The sequence below is a fragment of the Chiloscyllium punctatum genome, chromosome 11 (assembly GCF_047496795.1).
Source record: "Chiloscyllium punctatum isolate Juve2018m chromosome 11, sChiPun1.3, whole genome shotgun sequence".
Classification (NCBI taxonomy): Eukaryota; Metazoa; Chordata; class Chondrichthyes; order Orectolobiformes; family Hemiscylliidae; genus Chiloscyllium; species Chiloscyllium punctatum.
The window spans coordinates 53139276-53151601 of record NC_092749.1 but is presented as its reverse complement, the minus strand read 5'-3'; the positions used below and the strand labels follow the sequence as shown (position 1 = coordinate 53151601).

Below are 12326 nucleotides of genomic sequence, written 5' to 3'. Positions count from 1 at the left end.
TTAATGCTAACTTTCTTATCATTAGAGATATTGGAAGTCATATGATGTCCTTGCTTATAAGTTATCCTTGCTTTTTTCTGCATTCCCAGTATGCCTCAATTTTAAATCCGCCTGGACACATGCTATCCTGCTGCTTGTCTTTCCATTTAACACCATACTCCCTGCCGCTTTCACTTTCCCTTCCCCCCAACTCAGAAGTTTAAAGTCCTACTGACCACCCTATTTATCCTCTTCGCTAGAACATTGGTACCTGATCGGTTCAGGTGGAGACCGTCCCAACGGTACAGATCCCCCCTGTTCCAAAACTGATGCCAATGCCCCATGAAGTGGAACCCCTCTTTCCCACACCAATCCCTTAGCCACGTGTTTACTTGCCTAATTTTCTTGTCCCTATGCCAACTGGCATGTGGCTCGGGCAGTAATCCGGAGATTATGACCCTTGAGGACCTGCGCTTCAATTTCCTGCCTAGTGCTTCGTAATCCCCAAACAGGTCCTCCACCCTAGTCTTGCCTATGTTGTTAGTACCAACGTGGGCCACAACAACTGGATCCTCCCCCTCCCGCTCCAATATCCTTTAAACCAGTTGGACTATAACCTGGTGTTGTGTGATTTTTAACTTTGTACACCCCAGTCCAACACCGTCATCTCCGAATCATTGAGAAGCACGACCTGGAGAAAACAACCTAGCTATGAAAGTGCAACTACACCTTCAGCAGTATTCAATCTGTGTTGGTGCTACTTTGTAGATGTTCCGCTCTACACACAAACAAATCGAGACTGTGAACTATAATTATCTATGATTTGGAGATGATTTGACTATCACCGGATGAAGGAGCGTCGCTCCGAAAGCTAGTGTGCTTCCAATTAAACCTGTTGGACTATAACCTGGTGTTGTGTGATTTTTAACTCTATAATTATCTAGATTGCAAATTTTAAAATCGGATTTATCCAAACTGAAGCTGAAGACATAGAGAACTGAACATTTATAACAATGAAAACTAGTCTCCACATGGAAAGGCCACGGAATAGACGTATAGGAAGTAGGCGGTGTGAATAAGTGGACGAGGAAATGATGTAAAAAGAGAGTACGCGAGTACGGGTGCAGTGGTTGGGGGTTGACAGATCATGTTACCGCAGAAAAACAAAGGGGACCTGGTTCGCTTCTACACTATAACCGATCCAAAGAGACACAGGAAAGGCTACACGGTTTATAAAGTGACAGCGCGGGTGAGTTGGTCGTGTGAGCCCTGGGGTGGGTGCTGGAAGGGCCGGCCGGCTGGCTGTCTGCCTGTCTGCCTTGGGGTTTGGTGGGAGATGCTGTTTGCAGCTGAGAGCAGCTGGTGGGGGAGCCTGGCCGTGAGCCGGGCGACGCTGCACCGGCTTCAGCCCGAGTTCGAAAAGAGAACGAGCCCGGGACAATTCGAACACCGGCCTGGGGAGCGCGTGCAGCTTGCCTGACATACTACTGCCATATATTGCAGCAAAACAATCTGTGCAGTCACCGAAATAAGTCACACAATTCATTTACTTCTGGTTTCAACAGTTGGAGAGTAAGGTGGATTTGGTTGTAAAGAGCGTTTTTTAAACTGTGTTTCAGACTCGGCAAAAGCACTGGGGGTTGCCTTAGCACAATCGTTTTTGCTTTGGCGTTTCCGTGTTATTGTATTTCAACATTACGTCATTTATAATGTTACATTCCATAATAAGCTTGATTTAATTTTTGCAGCTGAGTTAAAATTCATGTCATTTGCTTATCTGTAATTGTATGGGTTCATCCATATAAGGTTGTGCTGTTCCGCATAATGATGAATGACTAGTAAAGTACCTAAGTTTGAGCTACAAATCTAGTCAAAAATTGCTAACTAGTCATGTATTTTGAACACAACCTTCTTAATTCACAGAATCCCTACAAGTGTATGAAAGTTAATATTTAATTGATGCTTGATGTTTAACAATCTACTGGATTTATGGCATTTCTCAGATCCATTTCGTTTTTTTTTAAATAGATTGTTTCAAGAAGAAATCCGGAAGAAGTTCAGGAGGTAATCAGCTGTTGAACATTGACTGTGTTGCTGAATTCAATATTGTGGCTGATTAGTATTTTAAATATCTGATAAAATTAATTTTCATGAAAGCATTCTGCATAAAAGATTAGAAATAACAATAAAATGAGAACAAACTGAAAATAGTCTTGATTGCATTTGAAGGTGGATATCATGAAAATCCTTGGTCATGGAAGTTTAGTATGTTGTATGTGCAACTGTATGAAAAATTACAGACTGCCTGCTCCAGCTACAAAAGCCCCAAATGAACCATACAAAAGTGGATTTCATGACCCCTTAAATTTGGCATTGTAAATTTAGTTCCTTTAAAAGTGATAACCATTTGTTTAAAATCATTAGTTTTATAATGCTTTCCTATTGAGAAGCAGTTGATGGTACATCATCCCCTTCCTAATGAAGGGCTTATGCCCGAAACGTTGATTCTCTTGCTCCTCGGATGCTGCCTGACCTGCTGTGCTTTTCCAGCCCTACACACTCGACTCTGAGCTCCAGCACATGCAGTCCTCGTTTTCTCCTCAGTCAAAATTAACAAATAGTGAAGGTGAATTTCACAACTAATCTTGGACGAAGTTCACAACACAAAATCAGATTAGTTAATTGTTGTTTTAAGTCTGTCCAAGGGAAAGGCTGTATTAGTGGGTTCTTTCTTGATTTATGTTTTTGGAGATAAGTCTCTTGATTAAACTTAAAATATAAGTCATAGCTATTATGCAGTGTTTTGTAGAGGATAAGATGGTGTTATTTTCTGGGTCTGTAGATTGTGAAGGAGCAAAAATGGCCTTTGCAGTGATATGTACTTCGTCAGATGTGGGAATTTAAAGAGAGTTGAAAGGTTAATGCGGATTACATCAGCCATAAATGCTGTTGGATGCGAATCTTATCAGATCGAGTGGATCGGTTGGAGAGACAGATAGAAGTGATGAGGAATTTGCAACAGCAACAGTATGTGATGGATGGCAGTTATTGGAAGGGGGGAAAGTCTTAGATACAGTCACATAGATGGGTTAACTCCAGGAAGGGTGAGAGAGGTCGGCAGCTAGTGCAGGAGTCTTTTGTGGATATACCCATTTCAAACAGGTATGCTGTTTTGGAAAATGAAGGGGGTGATGGATTCTCAGGGGAACGAAGCACAAACAGCCAAGTTTCTGGTATTGAGACTGGCTGTAATGCAATGAGGGGTATGTCGGCTTCCAAGAGATCAATTGTATTAGGGGATTCTGTAGTCTGAGGTACAGACACGTTTCTGTGGCCAGCAGAGAAAAAGCAGAATGGTGTGTTGTTTCCCTGGTGCCAGGATTAAGGATGTCTCAGAGAGGGTGCGGAATGTTCTCCCGGGAGAGAGGGGCCAGCAGGAGGTCATAGTCGACATTGGAACCAACATTTATAGGAAGGGAAAAGGTTGAGATTCTGAAGGGAGATTACAGTTAGGCATAAATTTAAAAAGGAGGTCCTCAAGGGTAGTAATATTTGGATTACTCCCAGTGCTACGAGCTAGTGAGGGCAAGAATAGGAGGGTCGAGCAGATGAATGCATGGCTGAGGAGCTGGTGTATGGGAGAAGGATTCACATTTTTGGATCATTGGAATCTCCTTTGGGGTAGAAGTGACTTGTACAAGAAGGACGGATTGCACCTAAATTGGAAAGGGTACTAATATACTGGCAGGGAAATATGCTAGAACTGCTTGGGAGGATTTGAGCTAGTGGGGGGGGTGCAAAGTGGTGGGACCCAAGGAGCTAGTGAGGAAAGAGATCAATCTGAGACTGGTACAGTTGAGAACAGAAGTGAGTCAAACAGGCAGGGATAAAGTAGGACTATGAAATAAGTGCAGCTTAATTTAAATACAAGGGGCCTAACAGGGAAGGCAGATGAACTCAGGGCATGGTTAGGAACATGGGACTGAGATATCATAGCAATTACAGAAGCATGGCTCCGGGATGGGCAGGCCTAGCAGCTTAATGTTCCAGGATACAAATGCTACAGGAGGGATAGAAAGGGAGGCAAGAGAGGAGGGGGAGTGGCCTTTTTGATAAGGGATAGCATTACAGCTGTGCTGAGGGAGGATATTCCCGGAAATACATCCAGGGAAGTTATTTGGATGGAACTGAGAAATAAGAAAGGGATGATCACCTTATTGGGATTGTATTATAGACCCCCTAATAGTCAGAGGGAAATTGAGAAACAAACTTGTAAGGAGATCTCAGCTATCTGTAATAATAATAGGGTAGTTATGGTCAGGGATTTTAACTTTCCAAACATCGACTGGGACTGCCATGGTGTTAAAGGTTTAGATTAGATTAGATTACTTACAGTGTGGAAACAGGCCCTTCGGCCCAACAAGTCCACACCGACCTGCCGAAGCGTACCCACCCAGACCCATTCCCCTACATTTACCCCTTCACCTAACACTACGGGCAATTTAGCATGGCCAATTCACCTGACCTGCACATTTTTGGATTGTGGGAGGAAACCGGAGCACCCGGAAAAAACCCACACAGACATGGGGAGAATGTGCAAACTCCACACAGTCAGTCGTCTGAGGCTGGAATTGAACCCGGGTCTCTGGCGCTGTGAGGCAGCAGTGCTAACCACTGTGCCACCACGCAGATGGAGAGGAATTTCTGAAGTGCGTACAGAACACTTTTCTGATTCAGTATGTGAATGTACCTACTAGAGAAGATGCAAAACTTGACCTACTCTTGGGAAATAAGGCAGGGCAGGTGACTGAGGTGTCAGTGGGGGAGCACTTTGGGGCCAGTGACCATAATCCTATTTGTTTTAAAATAGTGATGGAAAAGGATAGACCAGATCTAAAAGTTGAAGTTCTAAATTGGAGAAAGACCAAATTTGACGGTATTAGGCAAGAACTTTCGAAAGCTGATTAGAGGCATATGTTTGCAGGTAAAGGGACAGCTGGAAAATGGGAAGCCTTCAGAAATGAGATAACAAGAATCCAGAGAAAGTATATTCCTGTCAGGGTGAAAGGGAAGGCTGGTAGGTATAGGGAATGCTGGATGACTAAAGAAATTGAGGGTTTGGTTAAGAAAAAGAAGGAAGCATATGTCAGGTATAGATAGGATAGATCGAGTGAATCCTAAGAAGAGTATAAAGAAAGTAGAGTATACTTAAGAGAGAAATCAGGAGGGTAAAACGGGGACATGAGATAGTGTTGGCAAATAGAATTAAGGAGAATCCACAGCGTTTTTACAAATATATTCAGGAAAAAAGGGTAACTAGGGAGAGAATAGGGCCCCTCAAAGATCAGCAAGGCGGCCTGTGGAGCCACAGAAAATGGGGGAGATACTAAATGAATATTTTGCATCAGTATTTACTGTGGAAAAGGATATGGAAGATATAGACTGTAGGGAAATAGATGGTGACATCTTGCAAAATGTCCAGATTACAGATGAGCAAGTGCTGGCTGTCTTGAAACGGTTAAAGGTGGATAAAACCCTAGGACCTGATCAGGTGTACCTGAGAACTGTGGTAAGCTAGAGAAGTGATTGCTGGGCCTCTTGCTGAGATATTTGTACCATCGATTAGTGACAGGTGAGGTGCTGGAAGACTGGAGGTTGGCAAACGTGGTGCCACTGTTTAAGAAGGGTGGTAAAGACAAGCCAGGGAACTATAGACCAGTGAGCCTGACCTCAGTGGTGGGCAAGTTGTTGGAGGGAATCCTGAGGGACAGGATGTATGTGTATTTGGAAAGGCAAGGACTGATTAGGGATAGTCAACATGGCTTTGTGTTTGGGCATGTCTCACAAACTTGACTGGGTTTTTTTTGAAGAAGTAACAAAGAAGATTGAGGGTAGAGTGGTAGATGTGATCTATATGGACTTCAGTAAGGTGTTTGACAAGGTTTCCCATGGGAGACTGATTAGCAAGGTTAGCTCTCATGGAATACAGGGAGAACTATCCATTTGAATACAGAACTTGCTCAAAGGTAGAAGACAGAGGGTGGTGGTGGAGGGTTGTTTTTCAGACTGGAGGCCTGTGACCAGTGGAGTGCCACAAGGATCGGTGCTGGGTCCTCTACTTCTTGTCATTTACATAAATGATTTGGATGCGAGCATAAGAGGTACAGTTAGTAAGTTTGCAGATGACACCAAAAATGGAGGTGTAGTGGACAGCGAAGAGGTTTACCTCAGATTACAACAGGATCTGGACGAGATGGGCCAATGGGCTGAGAAGTGGCAGATGGAGTTTAATTCAGATAAATGCGAGGTGCTGCATTTTGGAAAGCAAATCTTAGCAGGACTTATACACTTAGTGGTAAGGTCCTAGGGAGTGTTGCTGAACAAAGAGACCTTGGAGTGCAGGTTCATACCTCCTTGAGTGGAGTCGCAGGTAGATAAGATAGTGAAGAAGGTGTTTGTTATGCTTTCCTTTATTGGTCAGAGTATTGAGTACAGGAGTTGGGAGGTCATGTTGCAGCTGTACAGGACATTGGTTAGGCCACTGTTGGAATATTGCGTGCAGTTCTGGTCTCCTTCCTATCGGAAAGATGATGTGAAACTTGAAAGGGTTCAGAAAAGATTTACAAGGATGTTGCCAGGGTTGGAGGATTTGAGCAACAGGGAGAGGCTGAACAAGCTGGGGCTGTTTTCCCTGGAGCGTGAGGCTGAGGGGTGACTTCACAGAGGTTTACAAAATTATGAGGGGCATGGATAGGATAAATAGACCAAGTCTTTTCCCTGAGGTCGGGGAGTCCAGAATTAGAGGGCATAGGTTTAGGGTGAGAGGGGAAAGGTATAAAAGAGACCTACGGGGCAACTTTTTCACGCAGCGGGTGGTACGTGTATGGAATAAGCTGCCAGAGGATGTGATGGAGGCTGGTACAATTGCAACATTTAAGAGGCATTTGGGTGAGTGTATGAATAGGAAGGGTTTGGAGTGATACGGACCGGGTGCTGGCAGGTGGGTCTAAATTGGGTTGGGATATCTGGTCGGCATGGCCGGGTTGGACCGAAGGGTCTGTTTCCATGCTGTACATCTCTATGATCTATGATCTATTTAGTTTAACGCCATTTTGGCCAATCTAACACATTTTAGGATACTATTCATAATTAGGTGCCAGGAAACATTATACAGTATATGTGACATGGATTTCCCCTTCCCAATGCTGGTTTGAATCTGGCACCAAGGGAATCTACTTGTGCACAGCAACAGTGAGATCATTAAAGGGGTAAGTGGGCGATAACATTGAAGTGCACTAAAAGGCAAGAAACAAGGACATTAAAATGTTGTCATTATTCTTTTCTATTAATTACATTTTTTCAGAGAGTAAGGTTAACAGGATGTATGCATGACATTAAGTTAGAAGCTGGAATATTGCTTACAAAGTTTAACAAAGGAGTTTGTGTTTTTTATTATAATGGAGAAATTTGATAGCGCACAAATGGGAAATTAGTCTTTCAAGACTGGAGGCATCCCTAAACAATTAAACCAATTACAGCTTATTGAAGGAGGCTTTTTATACAAAATAATACAAGAAAGTTGACACCAGTTCAGTGATTTCTAATTGGTGACAGTTTGAGGCGGTTCAAGAAAAGCACGTGATGGAGAAGTCTAGAACCACTGAAGGCAAGTCTGGTTAATTGAAACTTATGGATTCAGGAAGTTGATGTCAGATTTAGAGAGGGTATAATGATGGATGCTGACAGTTGTAGCCTAATGACTACAGCGAACTCCAGGCCTTTGCACCTGCTTCCTGAAGGAAAACTGCTGAGGAGATATGTGGTCTCCAGTTTTGTCATCCACATCAAATGTTCAACATCAGCCTCTCCTGGTATTTCATTGCCAGCCTACTTGTGCACCATATTCAGTGGAAGTGATAAAGTTGTCATATTGTTAGATAACTCATACTGCATTTTACTGCAATTGTGTAAATTCACTTCTCAAATTATCTTTCTACGTTCTTTGTACTCCGCATTCATTCCTCGTATGATTTAGTTAAGAAGTTATTTCCTTTTGTATGAAATTTCCCAGCTGAGAGGTTGGATGTCTGCTGACCTCTTAAAGAAAACAATAATTTCCCTAATTTCAAGTTACTCAAATTTGATTTACACAATAAATGAAACCTCTAACATATTTGGTGAAATTAATTGTCTCTAGGCAACTTAAACATCTCTAGAATGTCAGAACTTGTCCCGATCCATTTTCTTTTGGGGAAGAAAAAACAATTTACGATCCAATTCAATCCTAAAAGGGGAAAAAAAACATTTCAAACTATCTTTTTGATGGACGATGTAGGAGATAGCTAATTTATACTGAGCAAGCTCCCACAAATGGCAATGTGATAATGATTTGATAATCTACGATAATTCTTTCAAAGAATCTGGTTGGATTAGATATGCACAGCTTCTTCTCACTTGATCTTCAGCGTTGGTGCAAGAATCTCCATTGTTAAACTTCCTTTGGGCCCTGAAGGACAATAAAGTTCTGTACTCTGATGGCATTTTACTATCTCAGTTCCAGTTAGGTTATTTCATTCTTTAGGCGAAGGTGAGTACTGCAGATGCTGGAGATCAGAGTCAAGATTAGAGTGGTGCTGGAAAAGCACAACAGGTCAGGCCGCATCTGAGGAGCAGGAAAATCGACGTTTCGGGCAAAAGCCCTTCATTTTCGATTTTCCCGCTCCTCGGATGCTGCCTGATCTGCTGTGCTCTTCCAGCACCACTCTAATCTTGACTTATTTCATTCTTTAGCAGGTAGTCTTGGTGAAAAATGTAATTTATTTGGGCAACAGTATAACTTTGGATTTCAAGATCATCTTTGGTGTTGTCAGTGAGATTTGAGTCAGGCTTTTCATCAGGGAATTTACCTTTTTTTTCCCCTTTTTTTTGAAACACAGCTTTAGGTTTTATCAATTACTGGATCTTAATCATCAGGAAAACAGTAAATCATAATATTTCATGATGTCTTTGCATCACTACACGAAAGCAGTAACTAAACTCAAAACTGAAGAAGACAATTATGTAATTTGACAAAAGTGCCCTTTAGTGTTGTTGTTTTGCAATACTGAATATTAAGGTATAATGTAATGTGAGACTATTGAAATTTGAATAGAAAGATGAACAGGATAGTCACTCACTCCAAGCAACTGTGGTGTATCACAAGTGTTGTTTTTTTATGGAGGCATATTGGCAAAGATGAGGAGCAGGTCATGTGTTTACTGTCTTAGCTAAGAAAGGAGGAAAAGAAAAGATTTTTTTAAACAAAAAAAAGACTGCAGATTTGGTGGAAAAATGGCATGTTAGAAAAGGAAATGCTAAATCTTAAGCTTAGTGTTGAAATCCTTGTAGTGTCTAATTACTTCTCACTTGGATTAACATCTTGGATGCAGAAGTTTGTGCAATCTGATCAATTCACAGATTAGTGTGTGTCTGTGTGGGGAGCAGGAGTGAGTGGGAGATGGTGAGTAGGTTAAGGGGACAGAAAGGCAAATGAACAGTTGAATCTAAGTAAATGACTAAAGATTGACAAAAGTATATAGGTACTTGTGATTTGATTTAAATTTCACAAGGAGAAATATAAAGTAATGCACAAAGGTTAAAGAATGGAGTTATACATTTTTTATTCAAATGTGTTAATATGTGGAATTTAGGTTTGTCAGTTGACTCAATGGTTGATCCAGTCATTGCAGTTAACCTATCAACAAAGCAAATCAAGAAATGAAAACGCAATACAAGCTACAGAATGTTTTTCTTTATCTCTGTAGTATTTTGTTTAAATCTGTTCTGGTCTTCAATTAAATGGAGGACAAAGTTAAACCTTGGAAAGACTACAGTTAAGCTGTCAGTTTTATTTTTAGTTTTGGGGGGGGGGGAGGAAAGAAGGGTGATTTAGACGTGATTCTTAAACTGTACAGAATAGTAAAACTAAACTTGAAATGTTTTTTTCACTGACTGCACACACCAAATCAAACTATAAGCTGTAGAATCCCTAATAGTTTGTTGATTGATAAAAGGTTAGGATGATTGTCTCTTTAGGTTCATGCAACTTTGTAACCAGCCAACGGGAGGTGATGGAGATTCCACAGGAATCAGTGCATGCCAGTTTTCTCTATGTGCCTTTTGAGGAAGTGCTGACTTATTTCTGGATTTTGCTTCTTACAGATCTGGCTGAAATCATAAACCCAGCTTGTGGGGAATGACACAAACTATCTTGTCCATTATTGTACAGACCAATGCACTATTGTACCATTCTACACATATTTTACGCATGAAACACTATTACTGTTTCTTTACAAATAGTTTTGATTGTTTCATACAGAAATATTGCTCTTTAGAATATTTTGTAAAGTTTTATATAGTTAATTCACCATAAGTTTGCAACAACGATACAATGCCATTTTCTTTGGTGTAAAGTACAAACTGTGGTACCATGTGGTCCAGTTAATTTGCATGTTGAATCTTAAAGTTGCATTCTTAACTAGTGTATATCTTGCAATCCACTATCTGGAATTGAACTAATTTACTAACTTAAATACCATATATAAAATATAATAAATTTTTTATCCATATTTTCCCATTTAATTTTCCTGCTCATCATTTGCAGACCCTTCTAATCCTGATATTTCCTACACCACCAGGTATTGTAGTTTTAAATTATTCAAGTAACTTGTTACAAACCAAAAACTTAAGTTTCTAGCTTTTAATCAATGAGAACACTAAAGATAAAGAATTAATTGGTAATAATGAACTGCCTCCTAGTTGATTTGTTAATCATTATAATTGAATTCTTCAAGTATGTGGTGCAGCTTGTTGCCAAGGGACTTTTTTCTTTTTGGCATGCTGAGGTTTATAGACTGGGAATAATAAATTTGGGAAAAAAACCTAGGACTTTGCACTGTTAGCTGGATTATTAAATTTTATAGTGCAATTTTTTGAGTTTCATTTTCATTTGTATTCTAGTTGCATATTACTTCATATTACAGATTTGGGAATAGATATTATCTGGATTTTCTCACTCCTCCCTGTAGGTGTCTTGCTGGGGTGTGACTGAATACGCTTTGCTGACTGAGTCTGGACATCCAATGCCAACAGATTATTTGATTTGGAAGGACATGTTGGCCAAGGCACTGTGTCTACCAGACATCCATATTTGTTAGCGGTGGGGGGTATCACAGACAAATGAACCAAGATTCCTGAATTGTTTCTTCCCCTACACTCCAGGGCATTGAACCCAATTGTAATAGATAGCCGGTTACGATTAACTAACTGACTTGACACAGACCAGAAATGGAACTTGTGGACACTGGTCTGATTGACTGACTTAGTACTGCATTGTGTAGTAGATTTAGCCACTGACCGGATAACTCCAGAACCTGTATTAAAGTATTTTTATTTTCTTTGTCAATGTAGCTACTTTTAACTGTGTTGAAGTGGAAATAGTCATATTGGTTTGCTAATAACTGACTTTCCCCCCTTGTTTCAGATAGTAGTTTGGAAACGTTACAGTGATTTTAAGAAACTTCACAAAGAGCTCTGGCAGCTTCATAAAACTTTATACAGGCATCCAGAATTATTTCCACCTTTTGCTAAAGGAAAAGTTTTTGGTAAGGCAGTTATGTTTTCTTTCTAACTGTTTGCAAAAATGCAGTGCCAGAATTGTTTCTGCTTTTACTGCAAAATGTACAGTGTCAGTGGAATTGACACTCCAGTTTACAATGCGAAATATGCTGCTGCATATGCTTAAGGTACACAATTCTTCACTTACAGATACACCCCTGCATATGCTTTTAAGTTTCCAAATTTGTTTGCGTGGTATGAAATTACAATCTAGTAAAGTCAGATGATGTGGTGTCAGAGACAAAGTGGCAGAATTGATGGAAAGCTGTTTACAATACAGTATAGGTAGGGGCTGAGCACCAGTTAAGTAAACAAGCTAGATAGTGCATTCAGAAATTTCAATTTCAAAATTTGTAGATTGTACTAATTTGTGGAATATAATTAATACAAAGGAAGATCGCAAAAATAAAAATAAACTTATATGCAATTGGCAAACAACTTTAAAATGGACATGTGTGACTGGTGCATTTTAGTGAGCAGGATAAGGAGACTATAAATGTATGTGGAGTAGAGGAATTCTTCCTGATGAATGGCTTTTGCCCAAAACATCAATTTTATTCCAGCTGTGCGGATGCTGCCTGACCTGCTGTGCTTTTCCAGCATCACTCTAGTCTTGACATTAGCCCCTCAAGCCTGCCACGCCATTCAGCAACATCATGGCTGATCTGCCCCAGGCCTCACTTCAGTTTTGT

At 40.6% G+C, this 12326-nt stretch overlaps 1 protein-coding gene across 1 annotated transcript in view; it reads left to right on the top strand.

Moving 5' to 3' along the window:
* Positions 1-1072: 1072 nt before the first annotated feature.
* rps6kc1 (ribosomal protein S6 kinase polypeptide 1) overlaps positions 1073-12326 on the top strand; it is a 176883-nt gene continuing 165629 nt past the window's right edge. The window contains exons 1-3 of the mRNA XM_072580801.1: positions 1073-1228; positions 2008-2043; positions 11501-11621. Of these exons, the coding sequence (XP_072436902.1) occupies positions 1127-1228; positions 2008-2043; positions 11501-11621 (259 nt within the window). The 5' untranslated portion in view covers positions 1073-1126. The remainder of the gene's footprint in view (positions 1229-2007; positions 2044-11500; positions 11622-12326) is intronic.